This window comes from Copadichromis virginalis, linkage group LG13 (genome assembly GCF_057382275.1).
Source record: "Copadichromis virginalis isolate Kocher_CV1m ecotype Utaka linkage group LG13, C_Virginalis_male_GT1.1, whole genome shotgun sequence".
NCBI lineage: Eukaryota > Metazoa > Chordata > Actinopteri > Cichliformes > Cichlidae > Copadichromis > Copadichromis virginalis.
This window is the reverse complement of record NC_140630.1, coordinates 25,475,856-25,500,031: the sequence shown is the minus strand read 5'-3', so window position 1 is coordinate 25,500,031 and position 24,176 is coordinate 25,475,856. Positions and strand designations below refer to the sequence as shown.

Sequence of the window (24,176 nt, the reverse complement as noted above, 5' to 3'; positions counted from 1 at the left end):
TAAATCTGGATGAAACTTGGCACACAGGTACAGTAGGTGTCCTAGAGGAGGGATGTGTTGAAAGTTGGACATCAACTACTCAGGATGATTTTTAATGAATTTTTGAAAATTGACACAATTGTAGTGTATTGGCTGTATTAGATTGAATAAATGTTTCCATTAATTTCTGAGGAAATCTACAGTAAATCTGGATGAAACTTGGCACACAGGTACAGTAGGTGTCCTAGAGGAGGGATGTGTTGAAAGTTGGACATCAACTACTCAGGATGATTTTTAAGGAATTTTTGAAAAATGACATAATTCTATTGTACTGACTGTATTAGATTGAATAAATGTTTCCATTAATTTCTGAGGAATTCTACAGTAAATCTGGATGAAACTTGGCACACAGGTACAGTAGGTGTCCCAGAGGGGGGATGTGTTGAAAGTTGGACATCAACTACTCAGGATGATTTTTAATGAATTTTTGAAAATTGACATAATTATAGTGTATTGGCTGTATTGCATTGAATACAAGTACCCTTTAATTTCTGAGGAATTCTACAGTAAATCTGGCTGAAACCTGGCACACAGGTACAGTAGGTGTCCCAGAGAAGGAATCTGTTGAAAGTTGGACATCAACTACTCAGGATGATTTTTAATGAATTTTTGAAAATTGACACAATTGTAGTGCATTGGCTGTATTAGATTGAATAAATGTTTCCATTAATTTCTGAGGAAATCTACAGTAAATCTGGATGAAACCTGGCACACAGGTACAGTAGGTGTCCTAGAGGAGGGATGTGTTGAAAGTTGGACATCAACTACTCAGGATGATTTTTAATGAATTTTTGAAAAATGACATAATTCTATTGTACTGACTGTATTAGATTGAATAAATGTTTCCATTAATTTCTGAGGAATTCTACAGTAAATCTGGATGAAACTTGGCACACAGGTACAGTAGGTGTCCCAGAGGGGGGGTGTGTTGAAAGTTGGACATCAACTACTCAGGATGATTTTTAATGAATTTTTGAAAATTGACATAATTATAGTGTATTGGCTGTATTGCATTGAATACAAGTACCCTTTAATTTCTGAGGAATTCTACAGTAAATCTGGCTGAAACCTGGCACACAGGTACAGTAGGTGTCCCAGAGAAGGAATCTGTTGAAAGTTGGACATCAACTACTCAGGATGATTTTTAATGAATTTTTGAAAATTGACACAATTGTAGTGCATTGGCTGTATTAGATTGAATAAATGTTTCCATTAATTTCTGAGGAAATCTACAGTAAATCTGGATGAAACCTGGCACACAGGTACAGTAGGTGTCCCAGAGGGGGGATGTGTTGAAAGTTGGACATCAACTACTCAGGATGATTTTTAATGAATTTTTGAAAATTGACATAATTATAGTGTATTGGCTGTATTGCATTGAATACAAGTACCCTTTAATTTCTGAGGAATTCTACAGTAAATCTGGCTGAAACCTGGCACACAGGTACAGTAGGTGTCCCAGAGAAGGAATCTGTTGAAAGTTGTACATCAACTACTCAGGATGATTTTTAATGAATTTTTGAAAATTGACACAATTGTAGTGCATTGGCTGTATTAGATTGAATAAATGTTTCCATTAATTTCTGAGGAATTCTACAGTAAATCTGGATGAAACTTGGCACACAGGTACAGTAGGTGTCCCAGAGGGGGGATGTGTTGAAAGTTGGACATCAACTACTCAGGATGATTTTTAATGAATTTTTGAAAATTGACACAATTGTAGTGCATTGGTTGTATTGCATTGAATACAAGTACCCTTTAATTTCTGAGGAATTCTACAGTAAATCTGGGTGAAACCTGGCACACAGGTACAGTAGGTGTCCCAGAGGGGGGATGTGTTGAAAGTTGGACCTCAACTACTCAGGATGATTTTTAATGAATTTCTGACATTTCCATAATTGTATTGACTGTATCGGGCTGCTACATTGTAATTTGTGCGCGCGCGGGTATAGTCTTTCAATCGGCACATAAAGCGAAAAGGCGCTACCGTAAAGACTGGTGTAAAAGCGCAAGGAAATTTATGCGGCGGATAGGAGGCGGCTGGCTTGACCGCGGCTCACAAATGACGGCTCACTTTACCGCGGTGAAGAGAGGTGGGGTGGGTGGGCCATAGCACAGAGATGTGTACAAACACACTATCTGCCATATCTGTTCACAAGCCTTTTTCAATATTTTCTTACACATTACAAAGTCCTGCTGTGATGCCCTGCAGCGTAAAAACCCATAATTAATATTTTTCCTGTATGGCTGTCTTGGTCCTGAAAGACAACAATGACGCTGATAGTCAATACCGTCCTGTCAGAGGGGATTCATAGTTTGAGGAATAGTAAGCTGGTAACCTCTGACTCCAAGGAAAAGAAGGAATAAAAAAGACAAAGGTGGGTAGTTTTCAGTTTCACACCCCGTGTCAATAACAACACTCAGTTTGAGGTTTTGTACAAGTTTGTGGAGCGTTTTCCTCTCCTGTGAGGCAGAGGTGGAGGAACAGGAAGAATACCAATAAACAGAGAAATAGGGGTGAACTGAAAATAGGAGGGAGGAGGAGAAGGTGGGGAGAAAAAACTGAGAAAAGCAAAAAGGGAACATGACCCAGGTTCAGCTAAAGTCTGGGCATAAATCAAACTGAGGAGCCATATTGTTCTTTTGCAAAGAGGAGTCACTTGTGAGGATTGATGTGCTAATGGCACTGATCAGTTGTTGCTTATCTAGCATTAGCAATAGGAGCCAAATCAGTCATGGTATAAACATTAACCAGGGTACGGAGAGGCAGAGGGCGGGAAAAGTGTTTCAGGGAAAATGAGAAAATGCACCGACACACGGAATGACAAACAGGGTGACTTCCAAACCGAATGCCCCTGGAGTGCAAACAGTTAGTGGAGAAAGGCGTCCTTAACCTTTAGATCGCTTTAACGAGAAGTTCCCACAGAATATGAGGAACTGACTAAATATTTACCAGGTACAGAGAGGCCCAGAGAAGTAAGGGAGGGAGACAGTGAGGAGGGAAAAAAGTAGGTGAGGTCTGTTGTTTTTACTTTTGTCTTAATGGATTAAAAACTGGTTTAAGAAAAAAAACTTTTGTTTTTTCACCTGGATTTTTTCTCAGCTGTTTCACAGAAGCCCCCAGGCAGGCACAACTTTTTTCCCCACCTCTGTTACTGTCATTTGCCTCTCCTCCAGTTTCTCATGCTCATCCAGTCAATAAGCTGTGATGAATGCCAGCTATGTCTGAAGAAATTTGAACACTCAAAGACGATTTCTTTCACTCACACTTTTCTGCCATAAAATTTCTGAGTCCAATTGTTCGGCATTTTAGCTGACCCAAATCAAGCTACGTTATTTTCCCTCAGCTGAAACAGTGTCTCCATTGTATCCTCTGTAAATTATAACATCGTTGCTGGAAGGATGTTTTGCGGCAAACTAACTTCCTTCCAGTTGTGGTGGCGGCATGTGCGTTTCATTGGAAGCCTTGTGTACTCGACTATCAGAGTCTGCGACAGGAACTTGTTTACTCGATTGCAGCACTACCAAGATGGATGCAAGCAAACTCTCCCATCTGTAACATTTTCAGTGTGGTTAGTAGTGACAATTAGCTGGCCGCAATGAGACAGAGCAGAGGGGATGTTTGGCTTTGTGGTTACTGTTATTGTTATGTGGAACATCAGATATATACTTTTAATTTTCTTATACACCATCGGGTTTTTTTGTGTTTTTTTTCCACTGCTCTCATGTGGCTAGAGTCATCGCTTCAGTTATCGCTGAAGACATACAGCGAGCTCGCTGATGACAAATGAGGTGATTTAATTTCTCCTGCCTCATGCGAGAAGATGGACAGTGAGCCGAGCTGCCTGCCATCTGGGTGTCAGGCTGCTCTGCTGGCGAGTAAAACCCTGCCTGCAATGCGGGGGAGATGGGAGGCGACTGGCCATGTGTCCCCTCTGAGGGGGGGCGCAGGGGTCCTGGTGGGATTTGTAGCCTGTGACCATGATGCCTGCTCCCCTGACCCAGAGCAACCCCACCCTCCCAAACAAGACGCACGCATCCAAACACACATACGCACAATACCAGGTCAATGACCACTTGCTCAATCCATTAACACTCTGTTAGCTTTTATAGGAGCCTACAATGTTATGAAAAGCACATGTTCAAAGGTTGAGATACAATGGAAAAGCTGGCGTCCAGATCCACACTGAGGGTCTGGTATCACTTAGTGATGCCAATATTCTCTTCATCCAGTAAACAAGCACAAAGCAAACAAAACACAATGAGCAATTGGCCTTCTGTTCATCAGGATGCCCTATATGAATTTACATCAAGACTACAAAATATACACTTAAAAATAATGTGTCCGACCTATTTGTATGCAGGACTAAACTTCAGATAAGGAAGCTTGTATTCACTGGTGTTATCAAACTTGAAGATAAGACGAATATCTCAAATGCCAGAAAGCAGGACTATTTTTTTTTAACCAGATTCACAGTGTAAGTCACTGTCATCGCTATCTTACACAGGTAATTTTGATCAAGCTAGACAGCTGAGGCTGTACTGACCCGGCTTCCAGACAGCACGATGTAAAGAAGCAGCAGCAGTCAGTTTGTAAATGAAAGCAGTTACAGACGCTTGAGGTTGTGGTGACCTGGCTTTCAACAACTTTCTCTGTTTCTGTTTTTGTCTTTGTCAGACTGCACGAAGATTACAGTGTACTTAAAGCTCCTACAGAACGCCTCCATTCTGGACGACTGAGCAATACATGAAGCGAATCGCATGTTCATAAAATCAAGTGAATCTAATAAGTCAGTACACACATTGTTGTAATTGGGCTTTGAAAGAATGAGTGCGGGCATGGGGCCCATTTGCCCGTGGTATCCGGACTGTGGGTTTTTGGGGGGCCCATGGGCAGACTGCTGCTAGGGTGCAGTCTGAATAGGCTGGCGGCTGGGCTAAGAGAGCCGTGTGCACACGGCCTCCGTGCCTAATCTGCTAATGTATTCCAGAGGTCAGGAGGGTTTCGCACCAAATCAATGGAGGGATTTACACAGCTTTCCCCTGGAATGTGCTCCATCCGCACTCTGCTTCGGAGAAAACATCCACCTCTGCTTTGCTAGGCCGTCCAATTTTCCACAGCATTTAACCACAGAAAAGGAAGAGCGAAATTGAAAAAGAGAACTCATCTCCTCTCTTTTACAGTGCCCACTACTGATAGTTAGCAGCAGAAGCTCAGTTTTGCTGCTCAGATGGTTTTGTATGCCTGAATGTGTCTGACCATACACAACCTCCTTGGTCACTGACACTCAGATGACTAAGAAGTGATACAATTCAGTGTTTGGCCTTTAAATACAAGGGGCAAGACATCAGGAAGGAAAGAAATAAAGAATACCGAAGAGCAGAAAAGGTTTTTGCGCTAATATTAGATTTTTTTTCTCTTCTTGGACTTTGGCTTTGGCTTTAAACCAACTGAGAAAGTCTGTACTCATAATGCAATGCAATCAGAACATTTCACAAAGTTCACTAAAATGGGCAGCAGTCTGGAGCATCATGCTGTTCAATCTGTTGATGAAGCTTCACCCCAACCAGAGAGTACAGAGTCGATCCTCGGTGCAGCTGAATTTTTTACCTCCTCTGAAGTAACAAAAACTCGGTTACAGCTAATTGTATAAATTACGTGGCCCTGCGTCCTCACCACAACACTCCCTCTTTTCCATTAGGCTGTAAAAATGAGTGAGAGAACATGCCACGGGAAAGGAGCCCTGCACTCACAGTTTCTGATGTGAGGTCATGGGAGAGATTTCCATCCCCTTATCTGCAGTGTGTTTGTGGTGTTTTAACGCCACACAAATGTGTGTCAGTCAGGTCTTGTGTGCGTAGGAATTCACGGGGTTGTGCAGAGCTCGATCCCTCCTCTCGTCTCTGTCTGTGGCTGTTGGACCACGCTCGGCTCGGGTCATAAATAAGCCGAGCCCAGACAACCAGACACAGAGTAAGGGCCCTGGCTTTAAATCCAGACGGCCCAGCATGGAGTAAACCAACCACAGACACACTCACGGTTCACCCTCACTGCCCCTAAGGTCTGCTTACAGGCCACAGGTCAGCTTTGTGTAAGTGTGTTCAGCTGCATAAGCTTTGAAGAAGAGATTGATGCTCTTCTTCACAGGGACGTTTTGCGTTATTCTTTCACATTTATGTCTCAGGGTGAGATATGTTTTGGGTATCGCCTGCATGCAGATAAAAAGGAGAGGTTTATGTTCATAGTGGATTTACAGTGGACAGATCTTTGAAGGGATGAACCATAAAGGCAGGTACAGATTAAGATAGACCTCACCGCAATGCAATTTCTTCTTCTTCAATAAATAAATCTTTCCTTCTTTCTTTTTTTAAAAACTTAAAAAACAAAACTCTCATTCTCTCCTTTTGTCTGGTCAAAACTCCTCCTCTCCTCTCTCTAACGTTTGCCACCTCCTTTATCTAAAAGCTGATCTGTCTGCTCACCTCACTGCTGCATTGCTACATGATCTGTTTACCAATACTGGCTTTAGCTGCTGGGTAGAGGGAGAGAAATGACTAAGAGGCTGTTTGAAAGGAATTGGATTTAACTTGCACAGTTAACCTGAAGCTCAGTATCTGACTGCAGCACAAAAGGGGGATTTGATGGCTTTGGAAAAAAGGAAGATTTGAACATTGCACAACATTTTTTCTTTTCAACTTCATTTGATTTTCTCTCGTTTTTGCAGTGTGTCGCTCCTAAAACAACCCAAAGGAAATCCATTATATATTGTACTTTTTTGTTAAAACTCTTCAGTCGTCTTCTTCACTGTAGTTTCATACTGTTCTACCTCTCAAACAGAAAGTTAAACATATATATATTTATATATTTCTTATGTTGTTATATTATGAGATGAGCTTTATCCTTCTATTTGAATGCACCCCCCCAAGTTCAGCCAAAACTCCCCTTTGCTCATCTCCCCCCCTCCACATGACTCATCTTCACCCTGTCCCTTGTCCCAAGCCCCATCCTTCTGAATGACATGATCTCTCCATTCATCTGCTAGAGCGTTTCCTTTGCATGGAGTGATTTTGGGGGCCAGGGGGGGTCAACAATTTGATAAACCAATAAAAGGCCCCCATGTTAGCCCATGAAGGCCCTGGATGGCCTCTGACACCCGTTCCCACAGCCCGCTTGTCTGTCAGCACATCTGACTGACAGGCCCCTGTCACCCCCCCCCCCTGATGGTCACGCCCACTCCAACTACATCCGCCTCCTCCCACCTCCCCCCCAAAAATCCTAACACACGAAACATCAGTTGGTCTGGTCTGGCACTCATTAATATGAGTGACAAAACCTTCAGCCTCGAGCTCTCGCCCTCGTCAGTACTGGGCGAGGGGAGGAGAGAGTGTGGGCATGGTGCCCAGCGTCTCCACCTCGTACAGTCGTGAACAGGGCCTCTTTCTGTCTTTTCCTCTGGCCCTTCAGAAGCTTTGAAAAGCAAGAATGCACCGTGCTAAATCTACCCACACTGCAAAGTGGGTGGTGTGAAAAGGCTGACACCGATGCCACCCTCCCTCTCTACAATGACAGCAACACTCCTGGCAGGATGTTAGGAGCCTGTGTCCTGCAACATCAAAGGATATTTAGTCGTAATTTGGCGAACGGCTATTAGACTGTGATGTGTTTTTTATACATTTCAGCACAATACTCAAGTTGGATGAAAAATTGTTCTAATTTTCAGCACGACCAATTATTTCTAGACTTTTTAGAACCAGTTACCAGGTACCCTTCAAAGGCCTCATTCCTGTGCTTGATATAACATCTCTCTGTCTTATCCGCTTCTAATGGCTCATAGATAATGTTGTTTGGAGTATTACACTCAGTTTATAAGCTTTATTGACGTAAACAAAGCATTATCTGCATATTTGAACTTTTTTATTATACAGAATAACAAATGATTAATTGGACATTACTCTAAGGGTCACCAGACCCCACTTTCAGAACCGCAGCCATAGATTGTAACATTGACAGATTCTCCTGGAAAAGTTTTGCTGATTGTTCTCATTTGTCTTCCCCTCTTGTATCCACATTAAACTCTGCATAAAGCTGCTCTCTGCACATTGGTGCACAGCTAACTGGAAACACAACAACTGCAAAGGACGCTGGTCAAACTGAGCAGTGAAAAATAAAACGACTTTCTTATGAAGCTTGCATCTGTTGTAAGCACCGTGTGTGTGTGTGTGTGTGTGTGTGTGTGTGTGTGTGTGTGTGTGTGTGTGTGTGTGTGTGTGTGTGTGTGATCCTTAAACGATCTCTGATCTGCAGCTGAACTACAGTTACATCACATTACAAGCATTGGTGCTATGTGTTTGCACACAGTGTGGTAATACTTTGGTGGTCATAGCGAATCATTCAAGTGTTGTCACTGGGTTTTACCTTGGAGGCTACAAATATAATAGAAAACCAGGGTTACATATATATTTATGAACTTACCAGAAAAGAAGGAGCTAATGAGTAGATGCTACTGATAACTTGTTAAGTTTAAGGTATAAGTGTAAGTGGAGTTCTTCAGATCCAAAAGTGTAAGATTGCCCCTTTGGCTCACAAACACTACACATGTGTAAATTACAAAAACAGGGAACTTAAATTTGTGTAATTCTGATTCAAGGCATTTGTACTACTGGTTTACTTCATTTTTCTTAAATTCACTTCCCGTATAAGTATAAATATTCTTAAAAACTGCAGCATATTATCAGCGATATGTTGAGTTATGATTGGAAATCTTTTCAGTACTAGTAAAAGTTCCAAGACACATTTATTAGTTTAATTGTGAAATAGTAAAGATTTTCTGTTTTCCTATGGTTAGTTTATGGTCCGCTGTCTTATTAAAACCATGCAATTGCCAAAATTCCCATTGTAACCTATTCGCAAACAGATTAGCCACAAGTAATATTCTAATTCTTTCAATCTGTCTGGGCTTGTTATGATCTGAGGCACTCGACCGAAGCCTCGTAAATTACTCCTAGATTGAAGACTGTGGGGGTGAGCATCCCAGCCACTGGAGGCCAGTTCTGTCTGGAGGTACACGCATCGGTGTGATGGAAAGTCACCCTAGCGGGCCAGGAATTCATCTCACCCTGTCTAAAACCAGCTGCCTTAAAGAACCGGGGGAAAATTAAGAGGAGTCTTTATGGGAGGGAGTGAGGCAGCGTTCTGTCAGGAGATGAGATAATCTCAGGAGCAGCGAGTACTCTCACACACACTGGTTAATGTGGAAAAACTATGGCAAAAAAGTGTTTTGAAAGAGCCACATGAGGTGTTATCTTAAAGGTATAATGAATATGTCTTCCTCTGTGAGTAAGTTTCAGTTTGTGAGGGTAATTTCCTGAGCAGTGACAGCCTGGTTCCAGTGTGGTGACCAGGGATAATGCAGGTCGTGGGTGACGGCCTCTGTCTTTATCTGTGATTTTTGCCTCCATCCACATGTGTCAACTGATACCAATGACTATTATTATAGTTATTGTTTATAATGAAAATAAATCTGAAGGTTTTAATTTATTACAGGTTAAAAGGACACATCGTCCATATCTCAGCTTTTTACCCCATCAGTGCATCCTCCCCAACTCTCCTCTCCTCCACTCTCACACTAAGTCGCTGTATCCTGTGTGGTGAAGCTGGCACAGGGATTCGGTAGCTTTTCCACACAGACGTTTTTGATTCAAGCGCTGAAGTTTTCAGGGTTTTCTACATGTGTGGCGTAGACCATCTTCTTCCCTTCTCTGTTTACTGAATGGTAAAACCCAGAGGCCACAGACCAATGTGGGCTCACTCTGAGGCTCTGCGTTTCCACGAGAAAGGAACTAACTTCTCGAAGAATAATACTAATAACACGACCAAAGCCCAAAACACTTCCTTTCCCGCAGAACTGCGGATCAGGTTTTTCTTATACTATTCTTCATATTACGGTTTTGGCTCCAGAGGGCCTTGTGAACAATAAGTGGTGAACTTTTACATTTATCCAAGCTTGCACCACCAGTAGATTTTATTTAAACCCCAAACAGGCTGACAAAAAAAGACATTTATGCAGCAATGCTGTGCTGCTTTAAGGGCTTCTAAGTGAGTTCAAGCACTGTCGAGAGAATAGATAATGCACATGACAAATCAGGGAGAGGTGACTAAACAGAGAAGAACCACAAGAAACAGAAAAGAGCAAAATGAAGTACACAATGACGAAGGTAAGAGAGGTTGAGTGAAAGTGATGAGGACTTGGAGAAAAAGGGGGAAGGAAAGGCCTGGTTTTCTTTTTCCTAACTCTGGATTCCTGGATAATGACTGGGCTGTAATGGTGCTGAGTCTCAGTTCGCCAAATGAAACAAGAGGCCGGCCAGCCCAGTGATGTTTATTTCTCTCCATTTTTCATCTTTTCCTTTTTTTTTCTTCAATTGTAACACACACACACACAAATCATACATACAGAATCTGCATTTCATTTGAATTGTAGCCCACTGTACTGTTTTCCTCCCCTTTTTTTCATCCGCTACCATCTTTTTTAGCACGCTCAGCAAAAACCTCTCGTGCCAAAGCCTGGATTTGTGGCTTGCAAACCAGCGGAGGGGATATTTTCTGAGAAATCCCCTCTGCCAACAGCTCTCTTCTCTGTGGCTTCATGTGCTGACCTGAGCACGGGTCTTTGGAAACATTGCTGAACGAGACTTTGGCCCATGCTGTCTTTGTTTAGCACAGTGGAACATAGGGGCTTAAGTCAGTAGTGGAGAAATATTTCTGTTTAATGCCGCATTTTGACTTGGATGAGTTCTGGCATGAAGGAATAGTCTGCGATTCTCCCATCATGCATCAGCAAAGTAAGCAATAAACCTGCAGAAAGCGCTTTAAGCCGGCACCCTCACGCACACTCAACAACTCCAGCAGTGTGGAACAGTTTGTGCTGATCAGTTCTGCGAGCCACTGATGGGCCCCGATCCAGCGGCCACAGTGGCTGGATGAGACCGGGCCAGGCTGCATGCCACGGGGGATTTCTGGGATCAGTGAATCTCTCCTTCTATCTAAGTATGGCTGAGAGCCTCTGACTTTTAGAGTGAGCGCGATCTCTGGCCACTGGGTCCATATTTGGTTCAAGATACGGGCGCCGTGTAACGACCACAAAATCAAAACCCAGACAAAAATTTTCTCTCCGCACACGCTGTCCAAGCAAACCACATCAACCAAAGCATTTAATACAATGGTGGTTTATAGTGATGCGCTGGCTGTTACCTGAGCTCCCAGCAGTGGACATTTTAAATAAATGTTTATTGTTTCAAATCAGTCTCCAGCGCTTTTTTTTGAAGAGTTTTTAAAGTCTTTTCAAAGCAGATTTTCCAAATGACTCTTTACTCCCAATATTGTCTCTAGAAAATCTTTACATGCGGATACTGATCTCCAATCAGGGGGCAACCTCCAGGGCTGAAAGGGAAGCAAACACAGCCGTGCTAAAAACTTTAGTGCCTCCAGCGGTCACTTGAAGCTAGTTCCAAAAAGCGAGTCAGTCCCCTTAACCTCCTAAGACCCAAATCCTTCCACGGCATGCATTTTTAATTTCTCTTTGATATTTGGTCACATTGAGGCCTGATGAATGTAAAAACAAAGAATTACCAGATTTTTTTTTTTTACCTTATTTTTGTTTTTAAGAAAAATAAGAGCCACATATGAGGATATTCGTTTAAAATTTTGATACACAGCAAAATCTCCAGTGTTAAATTAACACTGGAGAGTGTCTATATGGGTCCACACCTCTGAGTGTTAAATACAACACTGTTGAGTGTTAAATTAACACTTTTGACAGTGTTATATGTTTAAAAGTAACCTAGTCAGTTTTGAAGATTAACAATGGCTAACACTGAGCAGTGCTGGTTTTCTAACACTGGAATATTCCTAACATTTTGAGTTATTTTCCATTGTTAGTGTCATGGTCCTGGGCCATGTTGGCCCAGTATTCTTAGTTTTTGTGTTTTGTATTTTGTTCCTTATTTATGCCTTGGTTCCTAGGTTATTTAGTTAAGATGTTCCTTATTTGGTTACCCCCTGTGTGCCCCTGTGTATCTGTGAGCCCTCGTCTCTCCTTGTGTTTTAATCCATGTTTTCCCCAGCCCGTTATGTCTGTGTTCTCCCCGTGCTCTCTCTCCTCCTGTCTGCACCTCTGTGTACTTCCTGTTTTACTTTGACAGTCTCCCGTCAGTGTTGTTTACTCCTGCCATGTCTTGTTATGTTTATCTGTGTCAGCTGTGCTCCCATGTGTGGCCACTTCCCCTGATCATCCCTCTTGTGTATTTAGTCTCTGTGTTTCATGTAGTCTGTGTCGCGTCGTCTGTGTTCCCACCCTCCGTGTTTCCATGCCCAGTCTTTTGTATCCCCAGCCATAGCATAGTTTGTTCCCAGTTTAGGTTTGTTTAGTTACTGCTCTTGTGCTGCCCTCATTCTTGTTTGTTTCTTTCGTGATCATCAGCCACAATAAAAGGCTCGCTTTTGTTTAAGTGCACTCCCGTATCCTCACTTGTGTTCGCACCTGGGTCCTCAACACACTCTCCACACGGTCTGCCACTGCGACCGTGACAGTTAGAAAACCAGCACTGCTCAGTGTTAGCCATTGTTAATCTTCAAAACTGACTAGGTTACTTTTAAACATATAACACTGTCAAAAGTGTTAATTTAACACTCAACAGTGTTGTATTTAACACTCAGAGGTGTGGACCCATATAGACAGTGTTAATTTAACACTGGAGATTTTGCTGTGTAGAACAGTATCAGTATAATGTCCTCGTAAGTGGATATCAGGCCCTTGTAGAGCAAAATTCAGTATTTTGGTCTAAATAACCCAAAATGTAATGTCCACATATGTGGACGCCAGGTCCTAGGAGGTTAAACTCCTATGTTAAAATGTCCAAATATCAGCAATGAAAGTAACTTACAGACATTTTCCTTCCCCCGTCACTAAGTGCTTGCTTTAAATGGGGTTGTCTTATTGTTGGGGTTTTCTCTGGGCTATTGTAGAGTCTCTGCCTTACAACATAAAGCACTTTGAGTCAACTGCTGTTGTGCTTTGGTGCTACATAAATAAAACTAAACTGAATCAAATCAATTAAAGTCAGTGAACTGAGCCTCTCAGCTTGTTTGTTTGCTTTTAGTATGTTTCTTAAATGTAATTAGCAGGTATCTCTGCTTGTGCTGCTCGCTAACCACACCTGCCACCCTTCGATGATAACTTAGAATTCCAGCTCTCATCCAAATATTGCAAATAACTTATGGCTCAAAATAAATAAATAGATGAAGTAAGATGGCACCAGCCGAAACATTCACGTTGAAGCTTCTAACAAAAGTCCGCAGATGGGTGACAGCATGGTTTCTTCACCCATCTTTGATTTACAGTCTGACTTTGAGCTTGAATTCTTTTCCAGACTCAGTCTGAGAACAGCACTGTGTGCGCCTGTGTCTCCTCCCTGTCCGCTGGGCACCGCACCCTTTGCCACCATTACCCTGAGCCCTGAAGTTTAACAGCGAGCCTGTACCCAGAAATAAAAATATTTGTTCAGTTAAGTATTTCTGCAAATGTCAACATTTGCAGAAATTTCCACGGGCTGTCGGTCAACTGGAGTTCAGCTGGTCGGACTATTAATGATGGACTGATTTCAGCTCCGTTATGTGATTTCTCAGTAAAACACTCAATTTGCTCCATCTACACATGGTTCCTGGATGCATAAAATATATAGTAGAAGATAGCAGATGGCTCATCCTCCAAACCAAACTTTGGCAGTGCACGTGATACAGCTTTAACAGCTCTTTACTGACGTTTGACTGCACCAGTTGGGCTTAGACAAGGCCCATGAAACATTTCTGACATTTCTTGAATGTGTAGCTAATCAGGAATGGCTGCTCATGTGTGGATTCTTTAACTTGGAGGAGATGAGGAGAAAGAAAGGGGGAGGTGATCCCTGCAGTTATATAAGTGTATAACACTTTGGTTCCTACAAATAATATGCTGGTAATGTATTTCATTATTTAAATGTTGGTGTTTGTTGCAGAATTTTACGATTAACATAAGGGTATGGTCGAGCACAAGTATCCAAGTGTGTATTGTTTTTTATACTTGTACTGTAACAAAACCCATTTTTGTCATTTTGACATTAAGTACTTGCATAGTTAGTCAAAACGTACTCATAAAAACAATTGTTAATAGTGGAAAATGGTTTATAAAGATATTATAGGCTTATTATAGGCCGATGGAAAGGCTGTACTCTTTATTGGTTGGATTTGAGTGCCAACTGCATTTAGAGCATGAAATGAGGTGTAAGTTAAATAGGTAAGGAAAGTCCAGGAATGAGGTGTTTGTTGTGCAGGCAAAGTAAGTTGACAGTTTAAATACTTACCTGGTTTGTGAGTTGAAATAATTACAGATATTAACATGGAATTTCTGCACCACTTGCATGGAAGTGGTGGAGTGTGAAATGTATAGTTTACTGCCACACCTCCATCGGGAATAACAATAACAGGAGAAACCGTGTTACAGGATTCAATTGGGCTGCTAAGACTTCTATAAGTACATATGTGCATTTCTATTTTCTGATCTCCTCTATAGCCCCCATCCCGAAACCCACCAGACTCGGCATGTTGCCGTGACTATGCCAAGAGCTGCCCTCCACAACAACAGCAGCATTCAAGGGGTGAAGATTTAGAGCTCTGCAAATATTGGCTGTGCTAGCTTTTCATGAGCCAAGAAAAGGTAGGGGAACAAAGTTTAAAAGAGGCGTTGTGTTAGTTGGGACTTTCAGCTCCGTCTGCTCTGAACTTCTAGAAATAATAAAGCGCGGCTGACATGCACAGAGAGGGAAGTTTCTGCAAGTGGACTTAAATGAGATTGAGTCGGCAGGCAGAGAGCAAGGGAAAGAAGATTTAGATTCCCCACAGGAGACAGCGCACATATTGAGAGGTGGGTCGAATCCTAGCACCACCCGACAGTTTTCCTCTATTCACAATGACGCATTAGTATTCAAATGCCAGTGGGAATATGTATGACTGCTTCTCGGAGAGAAAGAGATGCATAGCTGTGCCAGAGAAAGAAGAAAAAAAGACAATGATGGGGAGCGAGGGGGGGGGGGGGTAAACAGGGGGTCGAGTAAAAACACTAACATATCAGGGGGGTTTTATATGATGACAGTTTATTTCCCTGCAGTCATTATCTGTGTCTCCACGACTGCACAGCAGCACTTTAAGAACAGAGGGCCTCTCTCGTCTCTCTCTCTCAGGCCAGTGCACACTGATCAACTGTTATTAGACAATGATTTGATGAATCTTTTGTTCTATCAAACAAATTTGCATGTGCTCAAAATATTAACAGCAAAATGTACTTAAAAAAATAAAAAATAAAAGCCTCATTCTGCAGGAAAAGGCCCCTGTGGCTGAAAATGGTCACGTCCTGCAAACTTGGATGTCTTTGCAAAGTGTAAAATGTGTAGAGAAGGAGAGCAGGTCATGTCATGACTGTGGCTGTTCAAACTGTTAATTTAGTGTGTGAGCTCAAGGTTTGACTGATCATCAGTTCTCTGAATCATTTTGCTGTACACTGGCAAATTTAAGACGGGCCTGTACAAGGAGACCTTGTGGGTGCTGCAAGATTTTAGTCGGTGTATTGTGTTGCCAGTGGTGTTCCCAGTGACTGTGGTACCTTCAGATCATTGGCGAGCTTCTCTTGCGTTGTTTTGGGCTGATCCAACACCTGTCTCTGTTAGGAGACCTGGGTGGTCGACCCAGAGTTTTGAATTTTCCTTATTATTGTACTTTGATTTTGCCTTTATTTATCATTTCTAGTCTTTTGGTTTCTTTGTCAGAGTTCTGCCTTCTGTTTACTGCTGTATCCCCTTGTCAAGTCCACATCTCTGTATTATGTTTCCTGTTTTACTTTGAAAGTCCGTGTCTCATGTTAATATATCTGGTTTTGCTTCCTTTGTCTCGTCAGCCCTGATTTTCCTCAGCTGTTTCCCTCCTGTCTCCCATTCCCTGATTGCTTCCTCTGTGTATCCCTGTGTTTTCCTTTGTCTGTGTTGCGATCTCCCCTCATCCTATGTTGTGTGTTCTGTCTGACATCCTGTGAAAGTTTATTTTGTATTTTCAGTTTTGTTATATTCGAGTTCAGCATTAAAGCTGTTTTGAGTTCGGCACATTGAGTCCACCATTCCTGCCTGCACACAGCCTCACATGACAGTCTCATGATCATCCTCAATCCATGATGCAAGATCCTGCATGGAGCTCCTGAGACTGATGGTGATTCTGAAAAATCACACCAACGGCTGTCTCAGCAAGCTTCTTACTGATGGTCTTGTAGTCCACTCCAGCCCCGTGCAGATCTACAAACTATCACTGATGTCCTTTCGCAGTTTTTTGGTCTTGTCCATGTGGATGGAGAAGACTGAATGGAAGAAATTGATTCTGTGGACATGTGTGCTTTATACACATAGCGAACAGAGATCAGGAGTATCTATACGTAATATATTGATGAATTGATTATAATCTGTGTGCTACACAGCCAATCTGTGTGAGCCAGAATTCTGGCTGGGTTGTAGGGGATCAAATATGTTTTTTAGGCAACGACAGGCAAATCAATTTGTAACTTTTATGTAATGTGTTTTTTTCTCTCACCATTAAAATAAAACTACCATAAAAATTAGAGACTGTTCATTTCTTTGGAAATGAGCAAACTTACGAATTCAGCAGGGGATCAAATAATTATTTCCCCCACTGAACCTGAAAAATGTTCTTACAGTAGATTCCCGCCAAAAAGAACGGCATTTGCATTTAAAGTTACAGAGAACATCTGGTTTAGTGCTTAGTGTTCTTGTCCAACCAAATGGTCCCATTTTGGCCAGCAATCAACTATTTTTGTAACGTGTCTATGTTTTTCCTTTATAACATTATAGAGCGCACATTGCCTCGACAAGAGTGCCTCACACATGCAGTGAATTTCATCTAGTTTGCAAATAAAACACCTGAGCTTAAACAGTTTACTCTCAGCACCAAAATTCCTAAACATGCTGTATGTACACAACAACCTGATGTGTGTGAATATTTTTGCCATGTCCAACAACAACCTGGATCAAACCATGTCAAAATGCATTTTCTATGGTCCCTTAATAACACACTCTAATCACTTTAGTTTTGTCTCCTGGGGCACAATGTCTCCCCTCATGTCCTGTATCCTACCAAAGAGACTAGGGAGAGGTCCGGTGACAGTGTGTTGAATTTGGGTGACAGGGCCCCAGTGGGAGTGGGTGCCCCCCCAGGCCTTTAGATAATCCCCAGGAGAAAAGACCTGCATTTAGGGTGCGATACGCTTAATCCGGGAGGGGGCCTCATTCACAAAGAAGCCCTGGACTTCCTCTGGGCTGGGAGCTTCCGCTGGTCTGGTGAGCCTAGCGTGGGTGCCAGTACAAACACGCTCTCATAATACATGATTGCATTACAATGGAACAACACAAGAGGCAAAGACACACAGAGACAGCATATGAAATGATGGACAGATTGGACTATGAAAACATGTAACATGTAAATTCACACTGTCCTAATGGGGGAGCCAATCTAAACAAGCAGCCCACACACACAAGGACCATCAGGAGTAAACACAGCACACACACACACACACATGCTACATACTGTGGGCAGAGGCGGTGTTTACATTCTGTCCCGGGTACAACGAAACAAAGCTTGCATGCAATGCAGAAAGATTAGATGAGCGAGGGACCAAAAAAGCGAGAGATCAAACGGCTAGCTGCCTACAGATAGTCTCAAATTTACAAACAGGAAGACAGAGTCATGTAATAACTGTTTCAGATACTACACACAGTCCTGGTTTACTCATACATGCAGGAGATGCTGGTGGAAGAGGGATATGCTTCATCTCCGTCCCTGGAACGTTTCTGCAATTTTTTTAATGGGGTTTTCGGGGGGGTGGATAACTTCCATGATGCCTTAGTCAGGACATTAGGCAACTTGTTACAGTTAGATGTCAAAGTACATACAAAAAGGTGTAACAAGAAACATTATATTAAGGTAAAGAGTAGATATGCATAACCTAAAGATCTACAATCGCATGATGCAGTTTAATTAAGTGCACTGCAAAGGCAGAAGATGATCAACCTCTGGATGAAACATACAGATAGACAAAAAAGCTGGCATCCTGTAATAAAGGCTGATCATGTATCCACAGAAAGTAATGTCAGTATAAAGTGCTGAAATGTAATTTTGACAAGTAACTGGCAAGTTACCATAGCAACTTCAAATTGTTTATAGTGCTTTGTTTTTTTTTAACAACAAAATAAAACCAAATAACAACAACTTGCTAGACTGTAAAGAATTCTGAGGACGTGTCTCATCAAATTACTTTACATCAATTCAGATTTCAAGGGGGTCAGTCCATGCCTACCTTTTAGATCCACCCCTGCTCCATCCCCTGGCGCAATTTCTATGACTGCCACTTAAAAAAAGATCAAATCTGTTCTTTTCCTTAACACGTTTTCCCTCTTATTTACCTCAAAAGCAAATAACACTGAGAGGCATTTACGTAAACAGCTGAAGGATATTATTCCATTTTCTCTGACATGATTCCTCAAGCAATTTTGGAATAGACATTCGGAAAAAAGGGAAAAGGTTAGGCTTTGGCTCTCTCTTTTTTTTTTCTCCACACTTTCAGACTTGCTTTTCCTTCCCATACCATTTCACGCTGACACATCCTCTTTCATCTGACCACAATACCTCCAGGGACCATCAGCCAATAGCGGCAAGTGGAAAAAAGTAGGATGGTTTTCCTGTGGAAAAGACGCCAAAAAAACATCTAATTAATACTGATTTACTTGAGCTTAAACTTACAAAGTATGGCCACTGCTTTCATAACGCAAGGACGGTGCACAGCTTTCAACTAATTCTGGTCCCACAACTTCAGCTACAGTTGTTTCCATCTTTGGCATTTCTGCTCGAAGGTTTGCGGTCACTTTGAAATGTACTCGTTTTTGAAAGACATGTAAATGGCATTAACGATTAATGAAGGGATCCACAAGTTAAAAGGTTCATGGACTATCAACGTTGGCATGTAGCTGGTATACTCTACATTAAAAAGGCCAATCGATCATTAAAAAAAAAAGATAAAAACAAACAAATGAATAGCAAAGGGATTCATTTCGCTATTTGAATGTCTAAAGTCTCAAAAAAAGAGAGGCGACAGTGCTAACTACCTTTTAAAAGAAGATTTCAATGCAGGAAAAACTATGTTTCATACAGCCGTGACGACCGCTCCATCCACAAACCAGCACAATCTTTCCATTTTTTCAGTTTTGCCTCTTCACACCGCCTCATTGGATTTCAGATCAAACAGTCAAGATATGACTGAAGTGCTCTTTCCTCTTTAATTCGTTAACAAATATTTAACATTAACTGTTCAGGAATTGTACACCCCTATTTTCCAAGGATCAAAATAACTGGAGAAACTAACATAATTTTACATGTAAGGTTTGTTTCTAGCACTTGGATGAAAACTCTTTGCAGTCAATGACCTCGTGAAGTCTAGCACCCAAAAGAGATCTCAAAGTACCGTTTCCTCCCATGAGACGCTCTGCTAGGCCTTCACTGCAGCCACCTTCAGTGCTGCTTGTTTGCTGGGTTTTCTGTTTTCAGCTTTGTATGTCATTACTCTTTGGGGTTGATTGCAGGTATTGGGTTTGCAGTATGGTACTTATGCTACGTCTATCATCAGTCAAATCATTAGTAAACTCTATTAGCTTTGTTCCACTGGCAGCCATACATGCTGTATCAATTCCTGCACCATGTTTGACAGATGATGTGGTGTGCTTCGGCTTATAATCTAGTTTTCTCCTCCACACTTTTTCCATCATTCTGGCACGAGATAATTCTTTCTCCCTTTTTCACATCTGTACTGGCTCTTTTAGATGTTTACTGGAAGTCTGCTCTAGTCTTCTTGTTCTTGAATGTACAGCTTGTTGTACTTTCACTGATGAAGGTGTCTTTCGAGTGTAACCAGTGACGATGATGCACCTATCGCCTCGAGACCTCCTTGACTTGGTAAGATGTTATGAAGCGCTTTTGTTAACCATGGAAACTGTGATCGTTCACTTTAGTCATCCTCTGTGGTCTTTCGCACCTTTTGAGGTTGCTGAGCTGACCAGTTCATTCCTTCTTTTTAAGTTTATTTGGTTCTTCGGGTTAAAGATGTGTCTCACTTACACAGACATGTCTTTGGACATAATATTGAGAGTTTCAGTAAACAGCTACCAAATACAAGTTCAACACTCGGAATCAACTCCAGTTATTTTTAATCTGGTTAATCTGTCATGAATGAATGGGGAAACAGCCTGTCAGTTACTTGAACAATTCAATTTGAGAAAATGGGAGACTATGAATAAAAACAATAACAACTTACTTTGATTGAACGCTTTAGATTAAAGCTGAAAGCCTTAAATTTCAAACCCACTGTGGTGCAACCATCAACAGTTGTGTTGTTGTCATCTGGACCATGGTCGTGCTGTTCTAACATAATCAGCCAAGCTTCTAATGTGAAAAATTTCCATTAGGGTGTCATAATTTGCTGCTGGAACACGGGAGTGATGGGTGCTGAAAGACTGCTGTATGATAATAAACTTTATTCCTTTAAAAGTCTTAAACGATTTATGATGTGTAGGTTCATTAATCAGAAATTGCCGTTTACAACATTTCTGCTCAGTTTCATGTTTGAAGTCTACATCCACTTCCATTTTCTTCAGGCTTGTGGCCTTTTCCAGTTTAAATGTTATCTTTAATTCAGGGTCATTTTCTCCGTTCTGGGACTTTTTTGGAACTCTCTGTATTTTCCGGCATGACAAACCCAAAACCATTTGGCACCATCAGCGTCTTAAATAAACCATAGAGTTTTTAACCCATCACTGTGACTCAGGTCTGGTATGAAGGTAAAGCGTTTTCTCCAGACCTTATTCTTTGAATGCTGACCTTTGGCTGAACAGTTTCTCAGCAGCAGAGTGTGGTCAGTACAAACCTCGTGCTTAATAAGAATTATGAACAGTGACACAATTATATATTAGCACAAACTCCAAACCCTGCCATACTGTGTATTATGGGCTCATTATAAAACAGCCAACTGGTCTAGGCCACTTGTTTTGACAGAAAGAGGTACACCACAGCACTGGCACATGTCCTTATGTGTGGCGTCCACCAAGACTAAGTACTTATGACAGTGCCAAGAGAGAGTGTGTGTGTGTGTCCGCCTGTGTGCACACACATTAAGGTCAGGGGGTGGGGGGGAGCATGCCTAATGTGGGAGAGAAACATTGAATCCAAAGTGGCAACTAGCCAGCGTCAGTGTTCCCTTCTTGGAGAATTAGCCTGTCAATCTGGTTTAATTCCTTAGGACACAGGCTGCTCTTAAACCCAGGCTGAGTTTAAACTGGAGAGACTGACTCTCTACATCGTTTTCTCAAGATTGGGTGCAGACAAGTGGGCTGGCTGAATGTGGGCCGTGTCGGGCCACACCAGAGAGCAGAGCTGCATCGTGCACACAGCTCCACGGCAGGGTCAAGCTGACACTTACGGGCTAAGGTTACAAGTTTCACTCATTTGAGTGATTATGTGACTCTAGGTGAGTATCTAGAACAAGGAGGATAGTTACCTATCTGGATTATGGGGGTAGCACACACACTACTTGGTTATCCTCACATTAAAGCCTTGTATTAAGATTGTAGGAAGATCTGCAGATTCTCTTACTGCACAACGTTCCTGCCTTACATTCAGCAGATCTTGCCAACTAAGTGAGATTCATAAACCTGTCGTGCCATGGCATCAAGTTAAGATTCCTGTGTTTACAGCACAGACGACAACACGTGCTTTGCTGTGAGACGAGATCCCTGGCTGCTATCAGGTCAGGCCACGAGTCAAACTGCTGCGAAAACCTTTTGCGGTAAGAAGCCATGTACATCTGCGTTCTGCCAGCTCATGTATCCAACACCTGTTGCTTTGCCTAATTGAAGTCCAACTGAAGCGCTTATCTCTGGGTATGCATGTGCTTTTCAGGAGATATAAGCTTTCACACATGAACTACTGTATGTGTGAAAATTAACACAGTTTAGAAAGAGACTTGAACGACTCAACACGTTACTGACATGTTTCCAAAAATCTCTCAGCCAGTGGAATCGGCATTGTGTTGCATAATTTGCATGCAAAGAAAAGCCATCAAGTCCAATCAGGGAGGCTGTAACTCCTTTATTCAACTTCATCAAAAATAACAGTCAACATTCAAAGGAAAAGAAAAGCAACACTTAAAATCAAAAGTATTGAAAACAATGTCTTGTTTGCTTGACCTCAAGCATGAACTCAAGTGATAAAATCTTTGCTGAGGTGAATTTTTTTGGGACGCAGTTTATGCAAATAATAATACCAATAATAATAAAAGAAAATTTTTTAATCACCAGGCATTCAAAAAAACAAAAAAAAAAAAAAGCATGCTTGGTGAGTGTCAGTGGCGATGTTGATACGAACCCGGGTGCAGTCAAACACTCTTTCAGATCAGCACTGAAGCATACACAATTAAGAGAGGTGCCAAAAAGAAAGAAAAAAAGTCAAAGGGAGGATATGCGATAGGGGCGTAAGGGTACATGAATATGATTGCATTAGTCAATCTGTTCACTATAAATTTTTCTTTGGCTCATCTGTTTATGTCTAGACCTGTTTTTTTGTGTGTGTTTGTATTGCACCAGTTGCTGTACCTCAGCTATAGCAGATGTAAAGCAAATTTATTACAAGTTGAGCTTAAACTGAGTTTGTTTTATCAATCGAGATGGTTGCATCCCACGGTGACATAAGAGAGAAAGGCAGCAGTGTAGCTGCAGTTACTCTGCTGCCTGATATTTTCTAATTGAGTTTCTTCTCATTGACCATATGCACCATTAAACTGTTAAAAAAGTTACAGCAAATTAGGAACTTTTGAATTTTTTTGTTGAAATTTTGGAAACGTTTTTTGAAAATAAAAGAATAACACATTCTTTTCTGTTCTCTGCTGTACTGCAAATACACTGAATATATTCCAAATAGTTTCCTACAAAAAAAATCCATTTAATGAACTTGTCCATGTAGTAAATCAAAATGGTGCACACAAAAAAGAATGAACCCAGAACAGTGGTGTTGACAGATTAAAAAAAATAGAACTCATAAATGAATAAGTGAATGAGGCCATACATGCAGTAGATTGCCATCGGCTGCTGCATGGTCAGCATATACAGGAGGGTAAGCACGGTGAGACTACGTGGATAGGCGTCAGAAAGCACTTTCATAAACAGCGACATACATAAACAGCCGAGGGAGTATGTATTTACGTTTATTCAAAGGTAATATGATGTGTTGTGTTTACGAGCGATAAAGCAAAATCCTTTCAGCACAGTCCTGGCCAACCAAGCTGGCGTACTGCTGCACCTCCATCTCGTCGCTGGAGCCCTTGCGTTTGCGGGAGTAGGCTGCATAGGGCATGACAGTCCGTCTGTATAGCACCAGAGCTCTGCCCAAATCCCTCACGGCCCGAGCATCTCCTAGACGAAAACAGGCACATATGAGAACATAATGAGGACCAGTGTAGACACATCAAGCACTATAAACAATGTCCTTATTTTCCCTCGCTCGTTTGAGTTAACCTCTGAGTGTCTTGGCAGAAATTCACCATTATTCCGAGAAAGTGTTGGAGGAGCAGAAAACATCCCCCCCCCTCCTTCAGTTTTAATTCCTCTGTGCCCTAAACCTGGGGTCAAAGTGGTGCGTGAGCAGGCTAGTTAGCAGGCCTTGTTTACAGGGCCTTGCTCCCTGCTGGCTTGCCAAACTCAGCATCTCATTAGGTCCTGTGTCATACACTGCCAGCAGTGTTTTTACAGCTCTGATGGACCAGTAAAACACTACTAATCTCTAAAGTGTATGTGTGCAGAAGCTAAGAATGATTCTCTGGAGAGTCAGATGTGGAAAAAAAGGGTTGAAATACACTGACCCTCACTGACACTAAACCTGCCGCCTCCAGGAGTGAGACACTGAGCCAAGCACAGCAGGGAGTACATACTGAGCAAAGCAAAGCCAAATATAC

General features: G+C 41.9%; 1 protein-coding gene across 5 annotated transcripts in view; it reads right to left on the bottom strand.

Moving 5' to 3' along the window:
- Positions 1 to 22,298: 22,298 nt before the first annotated feature.
- Positions 22,299 to 24,176, bottom strand: part of ate1 (arginyltransferase 1) — a 51,680-nt gene continuing 49,802 nt past the window's right edge. For 4 of the 5 annotated variants that reach the window (XM_085478204.1, XM_085478206.1, XM_085478205.1 and 1 more), the window contains one exon: positions 22,299 to 23,637. In XM_085478204.1, coding sequence (XP_085334330.1) covers positions 23,459 to 23,637 — 179 coding nt within the window. In that variant the 3' untranslated portion in view covers positions 22,299 to 23,458. The remainder of the gene's footprint in view (positions 23,638 to 24,176) is intronic. The other variant, XR_014923627.1, reaches the window with a different exon arrangement.